Source organism: Arachis ipaensis, chromosome B2 (assembly GCF_059453495.1).
Source record: "Arachis ipaensis isolate K30076 ecotype BB chromosome B2, ASM5945349v1, whole genome shotgun sequence".
NCBI lineage: Eukaryota > Viridiplantae > Streptophyta > Magnoliopsida > Fabales > Fabaceae > Arachis > Arachis ipaensis.
Genome location: NC_142437.1, coordinates 100171906 through 100187214, shown reverse-complemented (window position 1 = coordinate 100187214; position 15309 = coordinate 100171906). Strand labels below are relative to the sequence as shown.

General features: G+C 32.1%; 1 protein-coding gene across 1 annotated transcript; it reads right to left on the bottom strand.

Moving 5' to 3' along the window:
* Positions 1-200: 200 nt before the first annotated feature.
* On the bottom strand, positions 201-611 carry LOC107627516 (uncharacterized). The gene has a single exon (XM_016330346.1). The coding sequence runs from the start codon at positions 609-611 to the stop codon at positions 201-203; it is 411 nt and encodes a 136-aa protein (XP_016185832.1).
* Positions 612-15309: the final 14698 nt, after the last annotated feature.

The window sequence follows — 15309 nt, the reverse complement described above, 5'->3', positions numbered from 1 at the left end:
AGGGGGTGTAGCTTGAAAACTTTCCCACCCTGGGTGGTCAGTTGGTGTTTGCCGGTTGGAGTGTTCTTTCTGGGTTTCTTTTGGCGGCGGGTTATTGCGAGGTGCTGTGTTGTCGTGCTGTCATTTGTTGCGGCCACGACTTGGCTCACCTCTTCGCCATTTATGTATTTCCTTGTGATGATTTAAATTCCGTGCATAGTCTAAACCGGCTTGGTGGTGAGGTATTTTCGGAAGTCGTCGTTCATGAGGCTGTTGGTCAAGCAAAGACTGGCAACCGAGTCTGTGAGCCCGTCAACCGTGAGGCACTCATCGTTGAACCTATCGAGATACTTCATCATAGATTCCTCTTGTCTCTGAGTGATTCCGAATAAGCTGATGGGGTGCTTGGCTTTGGTGATTCTGGTGGTGAATGGAGCCATAAACTTTCTGGAGATATCGTGAAAGCTGACTCTGGAGCTGTTTGGGAGGGCATTGAACCACTTGATTGCGGGGCCGGCTAAAGTTACTGGAAAGGTCCTGCATTGGACCGCATTGGCGGCTCCTTCCAGGTTCATCCTGGCCTCGAAGGCCGTTAGGTGTTCCTGGGGATCTTTGGTCCTGTCGTATTTCATGTCCGTGGGCTTGTTGAGCCCTTTGGAAGCTTGGCTCTTAAAATTCTTTCGGTGAATGGGGTGGCTCCCATTATCACGTGCTCGCTTCTTGCTCGCTTGGCTTTCTGGTGGTGCCGTCGGTCGTCTTCTTCACGTCGACGTTCTGGGTCTCGGAAAACGCTGCGATCGTGCCTCTTGCTGTGTCACCATTCAGGAGAACTGTTGTTCCTGGTTTCGCGGTGAGATCGGGTTCTGGAAGTCACGTGACTTCCGTATTCCGCGTGATACCGTTCCTTAGTTGTAACCCGGCCCTTGAGGTCTTGTACTCGGAGGCACATTTCTTGAATTATTTGGACTGCTTTTTCTCCCAGGCCGTCGGGGTCCCGGTTTTCAAGGAGCGGACAGTTGTCTTCTTTTGGTTGTTGGTGGGACAGGGTTGGTTGGCAATGTACTGTGCTCGTTATCTTCCCATGGGTAGAAGGGGTGGTCTCCTGGTGTTCGGGGGTTGGGCTTTGTGTGTGCGAGTTGTGGTGGTGGCTTGGGGATTGCTCCTCGAGGTTATCCGCCATGCCGCCACGATGTTGCAATTCTCCACAGAGGTCGCCAATGTACAAGGTGTCTCCGGTACGGGTTGTGAGATGGATCGCGGACTTGTGAGTCGGGGTGGTCGCCGGATTATCGGACTGGAGCAATAGGGGGTGGTACCCTGCAAAGACACTCCGACGCTCAAGTCAGAATGGATCTGAGAGGTATAAAGTGTGTGGAATGAATGACGTACCTGAGGGAGCTTATGGCTCCCCTTTATATAGCTAGTGAAAGTTATCTCATCTTATCTTATTTAGCTAATATAAGGGAGGTATTTGAATTTGAGTATTGATTAGAAGATGTGGAGGCCGGTTTGGACCTTTTAGAGAAAGGGAATGGAGCCAACCCCGGATATTCGGGTCAGAGGCGGTTTCAGTGTAGGACCTGAGGGTCGGGTCCGTAATAAAATATTAAATTAAATTTATAAAACTTAAAATCAATTAAATAATTTTGAAAACATATTTAGCTTAATGCAAAAAATTTGAATTATTTTAGTATGAATGATTGGATTATTTTTTAACATAATAATTATTTACTTTGATTACTAAATAATAATAATAATAATAATAAAATGATAATACAAAGTTCTCTTTTGGTAAGCAAGCCCAATGACCCACATCACAAATATTATGTTTTGGTAGGCAAATTTACTTTTGACATTACATTAAACACAGCCTCACTCAACCTAATGATTAACACTTCTAGTAATTATCTCATACACCACATGTAAGGATGCTATTGGCCAGTCAAATTATAGTTATAAATAGCCACCAATACCTACGAGAGAACTCACATTATTATTATTATTATTGTAGCTGGGGCGTGTGATTATGGTGAATTGGCACTGTCGTTAAGTGCTGGAAACCTTGCAGCTGTTGTTCCTTCTATATTCAAAAATGGTGCTGGTTGTGGTGAGTGCTTTCAGATTAGATGCAAGGACCTAAAATTGTGCACAAAATCAGAAATCAGAGTGCTTCTAACTGATCTTAACAAAGATAATAAAACTGATTTTGTTCTTGACAGCAGAGTCTTTCAGTTTTTGGCTACCAAAAGAAAAGCTCAATATCTTCTTAAGCTTGGCGTTCTTGACATTGAATACAAAAGATATAAATAATTTTAATAATTCAGTCTGAAATATCTTCTTAACTATTGAGTTTTAAAGATTGTACAAAAATATAACCACACTTTATTGAAGTTGTTATTTGATACGGGGGGATAATGTTGGTTTGGGCGTTGATGCAAATGAAGTGAATGTTGTGGTTATGGAGTTTTGATTTCTTTCTATTCGATATATTGCCTCTTAGAATGTGTTGGACAATGCAGAATTCAGAGATATGAATTTTTTATGTTGTAGAATTTGAACATTATTAGTCTATATCTATATAGGTTTAATTAAGAGGATTTTGATATATCTATTTAGTTTTATCTACATTGTTTTCTATTTTAGGTAGTAATCCGATGTAGGTCCTTGAAAGTTCCCTGACGTTAGTTTCAACACCTATGTTAATTTGATATATCTTTTTTTTTTTTTTTTTTTACCAAAGATAGAAATTGAGTATGGGAAGACTATGCCATTTGAGCTATAACTCATTGGCAATTTGATATATCTATTTAGTTTTATCTTGAAAATTTTTCACATTTTATGTGTAATCTATGACTTTATACTATATATCTTGACAATAATATCAATTTTTTTTTATTATTACTTACATTATGTAGAATCAACCGCTTGAAAGAAAGACCATCGTATATGCATGAGTTTTTTGAGGATAGCTACAGATGGAGGATGATTTTGACGATCTTAATGACGACTTAGATGAAGACTATTTAGACGAGTAGAGTTATTTATTTTACTTTAAATATTTTGTATTATTAGTGAATTGCAATTTAGACGAATATAAGTCTAATCAATTTAGTTATTTATTGTCTTGAATCTTTATGTTAGAGGATTATTTATTAATTATTTTGATAGGTTTGTAAGCTCATTATCTAATATTTAGTATAAATTTTATTTTTATATTTAAAAATTTATTTACCCTGTTATCTAATATTTAGTATAAATTTTATTTCTATATTTAAAAGTTTATTTGCATTAATTGTCTACTATTTTCTAAATAAAAAAATAATTAAAAAATATGTTTATTAAAATCGATGGCACTGCTGTCAATTTTTAAATTTAAAATAGACAAAAGAAAATAAAATATAGACGATAAACTTGTCGGTATTTTAATAATTAAATCGACAGTTATTTTGTCAATTTTAATGAATCAAATGTCGTCAAACGCATTGTTGATTTTATATAATATTATATACCGCAAGCTTATCCATTTTACAAAATAGGTAAAAAATCTTAAACTCATATTATAGATGAAAAAGTTGTCGATTTTATTGAAATATTATTGACAGTACGATAAGTCGTTGATTTCATTAGAATGTTGAAAAATCGACAAATTTAAAAGCAACCGCTTCACCATCGATTTTGCCGTTAATTTTTAATATTATTGACCGTTTTGTCGTCGATTTGGCCGTCGATTTTAATGATATTTTTTGTAGTGCGTTCAGTTTTTGGATTATGCAATTATCGTGCTAGGATTTATTTTATGTTTTGAAATGTTTGGATCTGTATATGTTTTGGTGTTTTTTGTTTTTTAAATTAATTTAAATCGTCAAATTTGACAATGTTATAAGTTATAACTGTTGATTATGTCAATTGTGGTGGAATTGATTGGTTTTAGGTTTGTGGTGTTATTTGTAAGTGTAAACGTGAAAGAGAAGAGAACAAGAGTAGCTTAGTATTGATGGTTATGAGTTTAAAAATGAATTTTGTATTATTTTTTTTTATGTTATTAAAAACAGTTAGGGTTTGGATAGGTTAAAGATGATGATAGAGGGATAATTTTAGAATTTAAGGTGTTTTTTCTAAAAAGTCGATAAAAATTTAACGATAGAATATTTTTGTTTAAAAGAATTTATTTTTTATAAGTATAAGATTAGTTTAAGTTTTTTATGGTTAATTTTATTAGTGTCTAAATTTTTTATAGTAAAAAATAATAATTTACTCCTTGTTTAATTATATCATAATTAAATTAGTAATAGTTATTAAAACATAATTAATTATTACATTCTTGGTATTAGAAACCAACAAATACTTTAAAATATCAAATTTTTTCCCTTTTGAAAAATATTTTGACAGATTATTTAATTAATGCAATGGCACTAGTATTTTTGTCAAAATTATTGTAAATACATAATACTTTCAAAGTGATTTAAAATCATTATTTTTAATACATAAACACTATATTGTATGACCAAGTTAATTTTGTATATTTTTTTCACTGATGCACCCAACTTCGGTTCTGATTCCCTTAAAGAGTACTGTTTGGTGGATTTTTGGACTATTAGTCTCTAATCGGTAGAAATTTATTATAAAAAAATTGATTATTTTTTATTTTACAGTAAAATGTTTGATTATTTTAATGATCACCTGAGAAAATATGTAAAATAATATATTTAAATAAGAACAATATATTATGAGTGATTTAATAGTTTATTTTTTTGTGTTTACAAAAATATTTTTATTTTTATTTAATTTTCATTATTTTTTATTATTATTTCAGCATTAATTGATTTTAAGACAAAAAAAAAAAAAAAGTAGTCTTATCTACTTATTTATTCAATTCAATTCAGGTGTATCAATTATCATATTAAACTTATTTCACTTCATCTACTAAAAAAAATCTTCTTTCACTAATCACTTCAATGGATGTAATTCCATATATCACATGTAACAAATATTTAGATGGATAAGATTTAATTTATGTTACCAAAACTAAAAAATTTTAATTCATTTGTCAATAATCAATAAATCCCTACAAATTACTAAAAATGGATTTCCCATCTAAGAAAGGGAAAAACAAAGAGGCAGACGCAAGTAACTGTCTAATTTTTAGTAATTGAATTTTAATTATTTAAAAATTAAAATAAAATTAAAAAATTAAAACTTCTACTCTTAGTTTACTTCTGGTCAAGTTTTTTTCGATTATTTCTTTTCACGACTCTATAATATTTTATGGTTTTTTAGATCTGGATTTTGTTTGTCTTTGTATGTTATTCATGAAGTTCAGAACTTTTGTTACTGGAGTAAGGGTTTTAGGATTTTTGATAATTTGTGGCTGTAATTTGAGTGTATTTACTTGTTTATCATGTTTTTTTTTTCCTCCTCTAAACAATATGTGAACAAATTTGGAAAAGGATATGGCAGTTATATACAAAATTAATTTCTTTAAAGTAGATGTAATTTTTTTACAAAAAAGGGTAGAAAATAACCACATAAATTTATTGACGCTAAACACACATAATTTTTTAAGATAAACATAAGAAGTAAACACAGATATATTATAATAATAAATACAGAAATTTTATGACTATAAATACATAATAAACTTTTTGAAGGTGGAAACATAAGTTTTTGAAAAGAATAGGAAGCAAACAAATTTTTGTTTGTGATAATTACAAAAATGTTGTGATGATATATAGAAATAAAAAAAAATTCAAAATGAATAAACAATTTTTCAAGATATACATAGGAGGAAGACACATGACGATAAATACAGAAATTTTATATATGGCAATTAACACACAAATTTTACGGAAACTCAAGAAAACATAAAAATTTATTAACAATAAAATTTTAATTTGTGATGATAAAAATAGATCTTTTTTTTAAGGTGAATCTACCATTCTTTAAAGAGAAATATAAGACGTAAATATAATATTTTTACAATAAATTAAACCTAAAAGGTTGTTACAATAAATAATCTTTGTGTTATATAAGTTATATTTATGTGTTATTAAATTAAAATTTTTATATTATTCTTTTGTATCATTCAACTAAAAAATTTATACGATTTAAATAATTTGTATTTTTCAACTAGGATTTTTTTATATTATATTTTTGTGCAATTATTTAACTTAAAACTTAATTTGTTTGAATGAAATAATCTATTTTTGAAGAAAAATATAAGACGCAAAAATTAGTTTGTATCAGTAACAAAACTTAAAAAACGTGTTGAGAAGTAAAAGAGGAGGAAGAAAAAAAAGAAATAACACAAAATTTAAATTATGTGATTCTATGCACATCAATAATTTTTGTTGTGCTAATAAGTTATTACCGTTTTAATAATTGAAGAAATTTACTTTCAGAAACAAAAATATATAGATTGAAAAATCTAATAGAATAGACGCATATTTGATGCGTGGTAAGGTGAAAAGTTGGTATCCTTGTTAATTTCCATGATATTTCACGGTATCATGCTGTTTTTTTTTTGTCACTAGTATCATGCTGTGGTTGATGCTTCCTAATAAATTACATGATATCTTCTATTATATTATTAGGGAATAAACCTTAACCGGTAATTAGTAATTAGGATTAGCTTAGAGAAATGCTAGAAAATCAATTGAATTTTTTATTTTTGGTAATATTTAAAAGTATAAGTTAAAAGTATATTGTTAAATTATTAGATTAAAAAAATTGAGTTGATGATTAAAAATAATAGTCAAAAATATAAATTTTGTTGGCCTTTTAATATTTTTCTTAGCTAATTGTTAGAGTAAAGACCCAACTTGGTTAACGAGTTATAACTCAAATGACATAATCTCTCCATCTTCACCTAAAGATTTTGGTTTCGAGTTTTACTCCTAACTTTAAAAAAAAAAAAGATCCAACTCGGCCCTTATCCATTTTCATAAAGGATAAAATCCCTTGTCCAAAAAAGAGACTTTTTTGTTAAAAAATATATTAAATAGTAACGAAAATTAGTTTTGTGGGAGATTTATTTGTAGTTTGTGAGGATTTTATATTCTCACAAACTATTAATTAAGTGGAGAAATACCATTGCTAGAAATGATGTCACAGCAAAAAAATAATTGTAGTACAAAGATCTTTTAAAGAGAAAAAATAGCATCGAATAAAAAATGAAATAAGATAAAATAACATTAATGTTGATGATATTTGTATTGATGATGATGACAGTAGAAAAGATAACGATGGTGATAAAATATGGTTATACAATAGAAATAGTAGAGATAGAAGTGATAACGATGATGATGAAGGTGGTGGTGATAGTAGTGGTCATAGTTAGTTATATTGTTGAAAAGAACGTGATAGTAGTGGTCATAGTTAGTTATATTGTTGAAAAGAACTTTGTGGGATTTAAAATTTTCACAAATTACAAATAAAACTCCTACAAAACTAATTTTTATTACTATTTAACGAATTTTTTAATAGAAAAATTATACTATCCTAAAATAAAAAATTTGAGAACCAAAGTGTACCTTTTTTTTTTTTGACAAAAAACGTATTATATTTCGTAAAAATAGACAAAAATCGAATTAAATCTTTACTCTAATTATTTATATGATATCAATTTGTTATATTTGTTAGATGCTTGGCTTAGTATAAAAAAAATAAATAAAAAAAAAGGCTTATTCTCTTCTTTTTATTTTTCGTGTCTTTTTAAATACTACTTTTAAATTACAATTCAACTTTATCTTTAATCTCGTCTTTCTTTCTCCTGGTAACTTTGTTCTCTTTTCTACTATTCTTTTTCCTCAAGATCACTACGTACCCAAACCAAGTTGTGATCACAACAATTATGAGAATTTATTAGAGATGATACGGTGAGGATGATAATAATTTGCAACACAGAATACTTTGTGCATGTCAAAGGAGACAACATGTCTTGCTTTATGAAGCTAAGCATTTGTTATACTTAAAGTCAATGTTGGCTGTGGAGGGTGAGGAATTGATTGATATGGTGAAATTAGGGTTTTTGAGTAAGATATTATATATGTACTGTCAACTCACTTAGTATAATGTATGAGTAAATAGTAAAATTTATCTTAAAAATGTAGCCTAGTATCATCTTTCCACTAGTTTTATATTGGGCAAATATAGTAATAGATTGTGATAATCTTGTCACACATTTAAATATAGTTCTTTCATATGCAAACTGTTATTAGAAGAAAACAGAATAAGGTTTAAGACTTATTTTTGGGGGAGGGAGATGGAGCACTGATCAAAATGAACTTGAGATGGTAGCAGTTAAATTTTATAAGAATTTATTCCGTAATGTAGAGAATGTAGGTCTTAATGCTTTGAAAAATTAGGTTTTACTCTCTCTACCCCAAGAGTGGAATTGTAAGTCTTGTTAGAGATATTTCTAAAGAGGAGGTTAAAAGAGTTGTTATGGGCATGAATTTCTTTAAGGTTCTAGATGCAGATCAGATGGCTTCCAAGCTTATTTTTTTAAAAGAGTACTGGAAAGAGGTTGGTGATGAGGTGTGGGAGTTAGTTAAAAGGACATTTGCTGGTTATAAATTAGATAGTGCACTTTTTGAAATTCTAGTAGTTCTGATTCAAAAAATTACCAATCCTTCTTATATGAAAGAATTTCAGCCGATTAGTTTTTGCAATGTTTTATACAAGATCATCACTAAAGTCATTGTGGAGAGGCTTTGACTTTTTCGCAGAATATTATAGGCCCTTTGTAGGGTAGTTTTATTCCATGAAGGGGATCGCTAGATAATATTCTTGTTGCCCAAGAAGTCTTTTATTTTGTGAAAAAGACTAAATCTAGAAGGGTACTTTAGCTTTTAAAATTGATCTTAAGGCATATAATAGAGTTAGTTGGAACTTCTTGGAGCAAATTTTAGATATGTTTGGATTCCTGCCATCTATTATCTCTTTGATTATGTGATGTGTTCGATCATCTTCTCTAGCTCTGATATAGAATGAAAACCGCTTAGAAGTTTTTAAACCAAAATGGAATTTGAGGCAAGATGATCCAATGTCTTCCTATCTTTTTGTGCTTTGTACAGAGCGACTAAGCTGTCTAATTATATAGAGGGTAGATTCTAGCAATTAGAGTCTATTTTTAGAGGAGGGTCTCTCATCTCTTATCTTCTATTTGTAGATGATCTTATTTTATTTTGTAAGGTTACAGAATCTTAGGTTATGCATGTTCTGGATACTTTGGCAATGTTTTATAAGGCGTCAAGTATGAAGGTTAACTTTGATAAATCTCGAGCCATATGTCCCTCTTAATGTTTCCAGGCAACGAAAGGATCTCTTTACAAGTATTTCATCTATCCAATTTGCTAACTCATTGCAAAAATATCTTGGGATGCCTCTCACGCATGCTAGAGTTACCAAAGCAGATTCAATGATGTGATGGACAAGATTCGGAATAGACTTGCTTCTTGAAAAACGGGAGATTCCTCAATATAATCGGTAAGATTTCTCTAGTCAAATCTGTTTTATCTTCTATTCCTATCTATAGAATGCAAGTTAGTCTTTTTTCACTGTGTGTTCAAATGTTGATGGGACCATTAGAAAGTTCATCTAGAATGGTAGTGCTACTAGTCGGAGGTTACATTTAGTTTCTTGGAGGACCTTAACTACTCATAAGAAACATGGAGGCATTGCAATTAGGGACTCTTGCTTGGTGAACTACTCATTCTTGGGAAAACTAGTTTGGCAATTAGCAAATAATTATAATAAATTGTGGTTCCAACACATGCTTCATAAGTACTTTAAAAATAGAAATATTAGCAAGGCTACAGTCAGTGGTTCTTCATCTCACATTTAGAAGGCAATTGCTCATTCTACAGCTATTTTCAGTGATGGTATTACATGAAAAGTTAGCTCATTTAATAAATCTTTCTGGTTTGATAATTGAATGCAATCAGGTCCAGTGGGTGCTAAAGTGAAATTTTTAAAAATTATCAAAACACACATGAGAATCAAGGATGTATATGAGAATGATTCTTGATATTTGGAAAGAATTTTTCTTTTATTTCTGATAAAGAAAATGATGATATTTTGAGTTATTCTCTCATTTGTGATGCGAATGGCGATTCAAGTTGGATGTGGACAAGCTCTCCTTCCAATTTGTATTCAGCTAAATTTGGATATGAGTGATTGCTAAAAAAAATTAATTGGGATGAAGATATTAATTGGTCTTGGTTTTAGAAAATTCACATACCAGAGAAAGTGAGGTTTTTGGTATAGCTTTGTCTCCATTCTTCTCTGCCAACTCAGTAGCCGCGCTTTCGACAAAATCTCTCTACTTCTAATATTTGCACTAGGTGTAACCATCTTCCAGAGACAATTATGTATTGCCTTCGAGATTGTGATGCACTGAAGCTGGTCTGGAGTTATCTGGGGTTTTTGAATGTTAATTTTTTTCATCAGGATCTGCTCAATTGTGTGGGCTATTTGGCAAGACAGAAATGGTGGTATGTTTTATGGTTTCTTTAGCTCCTATGGTGAGATTACATTTTGAGCTCGAATGTGGAGTGTTGTATTTAGTGCTGCTATGATCCCAAAAGTCCACTCATCATTTAGCATGAAACTTTTTAATTGGAGAGTTCCTGAATCTAGTGCAATTAAGCTTTATTGTGATGGTAATGTAAAAGTATCGATTGAAATTGCTGGTTTTGGGTGGTGTTAGCGCAATAATCCTAGTAACTAGGTGATGGAAGGGGCAGACCAAATTAATGGTGCCAATGGTTTTGGGTGGTGTTAGTGCAATGGAGAGGTTTACATTATGTTGCTGAATCTGGAGTCAAGCTCGTGGTGTGTGAGTCAGACTGTCCTGAAGCATATGACCTGGTATCTGAGTGGAGATTACCTGATAGGCATCATGAAATAGAAATTGTTAAAAGGAACTTTTACTTGAAGATGAGAGCAAATTGAAAAGTGAGGTTTGAACTCATATCAAGATATTTTAATAAAGTTTCATGTTGGCTCGCTAAAAGAGGAGCTTGTGATGTTGATGATGAAGTGGTTTGGCTACAACCTCCAATTGCATTACTTCCTCTATTAATGCAGGACCATAGATAGTTTTTTCTTCATTATTGTCTCCTTCTTTCTCTCTTTTTTTTAATTGCTATTCACCAAAATATAAAGAGTATTTTGAAATTTATTATATTGTTGGTCGTGGGATCTACTAAGTCTTAACATAAAGAAGAGAGCCAAAACTTAAACACAGAGAACCAAAGCAAAGATCAACATCTCATGCACCAATGAACCGTAATTCAATTGGCATATATCATTTCTCTCCAGTTAAACATCTTGGTCTTGAGTCTCACCTGATGTAACTTGAAAACAAATCTCTCGCTAGATTGGTATAAAAAAATTAAATTGATTGAACCTTATTCCTATTTCGACACTACTCATAGAACTCAGGTTGGTTTTCTATTCTTGTTATAGCTACTTATCTAGGTGTGTTGTGTTTCGATAAAAAAGTTTCTTAAGAGTCCAATCCACCTGTTTTTCTTGAATTTTACTTGATTAAACAAATAAAAGTAGACTAAATTTACATCACAATCTCAATTTTTCTCTTCATGATTTGAATTATACAAGGTATTTACAATGAGTTATATTTACTCAAGCGACAAGATGAAGTTTCAATAAGTTTTAATTAACAAGAAAAAATCACATAAAGAGCAATATAAATGAATAACATATTTAAATCGTGAAAAATATAACTGTTTGAATACAATAAAATGGAAAAATTATAAAATTAGTAAAAACGTAAAATGACAAAATGATAATTTGTAGAAAAAAGCAAGAGAGTAAAAATGCAAAAATATAAATGTTTTTTCGTGTATTGCATAGAATAAAATTTTTTTGGTGAATTTTTTTATTGGTTCTAAAAATCGATTCGAATCGGTCAGTCTGACTGATCGACTCAGATCCGATAAGACAAGCGATTCAAGCAGCAAGCAGAATCCTCTAAGCCAAAACCAAATTTGGACTGTTGGACCGGCTAGAAACCGCCCGATTTTTACTGAAAAACAAAAAACGACGATGTTTCAATGAAATAAAAACACATTAAAACCCTACTTTTCCCTAAGCTCCTACACACGGTCTCGTCCCTTACTCCTTCGGGAAAGTAAAATCTTCTCTTCTACACTCTGCAGTTCTGCTCCGTCCAGCCACCGCCACTATCACATCTACTTGAAGCCGGCCGTTGTCCAGCCCTTTTTTGCTCCAGTTCCATAGCAGCACTCCAAGCCACCTCTTCTCTAGTTTTGTCGCGTCCACCCCTCCCCTTCGTCGTGCTCCCTCACCTTTGTGCTAAGGTATTTTTTTTGTTTTAATTGGTTTAGGATTTTCATATTGTTATTACCTTATTTTTCTTCTTCACTTATTGTTGTTAACTTATTATTACTGTGATACAATTATGTTGATTGATTATGTTGTTTCTGTTATGTTGATTCATGTTCTTGTTATTTTTCTTCTTCATTTTGTTTTGTTTTGCCTGTGATGTTCTATTCAAGTTGTTACTGTGATTTTTCTATTCCTGTTATTGGGTTGCTAGATTTTCTATTCAGGTGTTGTTCTTGTTAATTTGCTAAATTAAGTTGTTATTTTGCTAAATTATTGGGTTGCCTGTGTTTTAATTTGTTGGATTGAGATTGAGATTGTTCTTGTTTCTTGTTATTAGGTTGCTAAATTATTTATTCAGGTCTTGTTCTTGTTAAGTTACTAATTTGCTAAGTTATTGTTGTTGTGATTCTTGAAATTGAAATCGTCCTTATTTTTTGATATTGGGTTGCTAGTAATTTTTAGGTATGGATGACAGTATCAATTAAGAAACATCTAGGAATAATAATGTATCTGCATAGAATAATTTGCCTTCTAATCCTCTTAGTTCAAATAATGTTTGTCATCCTCCTAATTCCAATAATAGTCAATCACAAGCTTCTTCTAATATTCGGGAAAAAATAAATCTATCTTAGAAATATATTGCTTTACAAATAATGGATGGAAAGTTGCATTACCAATGCTTGTTCTGTTTGAATACTTTTGGAGGAGGGGGATTAACAGAATGAAAAAATACTTAGCAAAAAGAGGTGGAGATTTGCAAGCATTGGTTATGAATGTACACTTTACTTATCAAAATTAGGAAGGAGTGCTAATGGTAGAGCTGTTAGTGCAATTATCCTGAACAACAAATTTTTAGATGCTTGTTCTATTACATGTAAACTTGTGAGTCCGTTGATGAAATTGTTGAGGATTGTAGATGCTGATGATAAACTATTATTGGGGTATGTCTATAAAGGTATGATGAGGAGAGAAGATGCAATAAAAAAATGTTCAAATAGAATAAGACTGCATATAAGGCTTACACAGAGATTATCAACTCACGATGGGACAAAGATTTGAAAAAAAAGAATCTTCATGCAATAGTTTATTTCTTAAATCCTACTTTCTTTTTTTGTTGAAAATTACCACTGCAAGAAATTCGCTAAGTATCGTTGGATTTATCAGTCGAATTACAAAAAAATCTACCGGTAAAATTTATTACCGTGGGATAAAATCCGACGGTAAACTGCTCACCGGTAACTGTTTACAATATGATTTTTTAATCTGACCATAATTTCAGATGGAATTTGCATAAGATGCAATGTATAAAGCTGACGAAAACATCTTGGTGATTACTGTCGGAGAATTTTTTACAGTAACTTGGTGATTTTTTATTTTTTTTGCTTTTGTTTTTTCTAAACCAAATAAAACCCAATAGTCAATAATTAATAGTCAAATCTCAATTAGTGAAAATCAAGTAGTAATTTATTTGAAATAGTGAGCTATATATAATGTGAAATATCAAGTATATAGAATAAAAACTCGAAGAAATAAAATATTGTCAAACAAATCAAAACAGAACCCTAATGACTATGAGTCCTAATAGTCATTGTCATTGTCATCCCTTAGTCCTACTAAGGAGGTGGTCTAGGTGGTGGTGTCGGAGCCTGTCCTAACTCCTGTGCGGAGGAAGATGAGCCCCCTCCAGCAGTGTCGCTGCCACCAGCGCGTATTTGCTCATAGGACACTGTCATCTATTGCCGCATTCACTGAAACTGATCTAGCTCCTGCCTCAGCTACTGCCTCAGAAACTCTGTCTCTGCATTGTGAGTATCCCTCGCTGCCATGCATGTGAGGATCTTTTTATACCTTTCTTCAGACAAATGCAGCTGGTGACCCTGGTCCTATAGGCTCTAGGTGAGGTTGTAAACTTACTCCTGCAAATCGACGACCTTGAGATTAGGGGCTGGTGGCTGAGGTGGACAAAGCTCTTATGGTGGAGGTGCGGAGGTTGTTGGCGAAGAACAACCCGATCCTCTAGATATGATTCTTGTACAGCTCAGATGTAGTCTCATGCCACACCACACATCCGGATCGACGATGAAAGTAGAGGAGTTAGGTTGTCCTCCCCATTTTGCTGAGATTGCTAGGTCGCGACTTCCAACCTTTGCATGTAGAATTCCTACGTATCACGTTATTTGCAAAAGTGATTCAGACGACAATTAATTAAAAATAAATATATGTTATGATATAAGCCACGATGTTTACTAACATAATAATCTTAAGACCGTTGATCCACAAATCTCTCCTTCTTCTCCTTTAAGGTGTGAGTATACTTGAAGGTCTCCACCATCGTCACCTCACAATCTAACGACTTAGACTGCACATATTGAAACAATAGGTCAAATCAAGTGATAAGTACAATATACGTCAAAGAAAAAATGAAGTTAACATACTAAAATATGTTACATACCAGACGGGCCTTTGTCTTCATGAAAGTCGTTGACCTGCTAGTATCGTTGGACGACCTTTCTGATATGCTGTTGGCCCTGTTTATAGGTCGGTGACGCCCGAACCCCTCCTTAGCCTCCCATACATACAGAGCCTTCTTAATGTTCAAGCGAAGCCACTGAGTAAGGTGATCGCATTTCTCACGTACATTCTCAAGCATCTATTGAAGCCGCTGATGAGTCCATATTTGATGATAAATTTTAGTTTGAATTGAGTAGATTTCATCACATAAACTCACATTTATTCACTTGAATAGCATACTTTTGTGATTTCTCTCTAAATTGCATCTAATTGTGAAAATATACTTTTTTGTGCTTTAATTAATCAATTTAATTCCACTTTTATTCCATTAGATTCTGTGATATATTTTGTTAAGTGATTTTAGGTTCAATAGGCAAGGATGGCTTGGGAGAAGTGGAAGAAAAGCATGCAAAGTGAGAGATTTCATGAAGAAACAAAGGGGAAGAA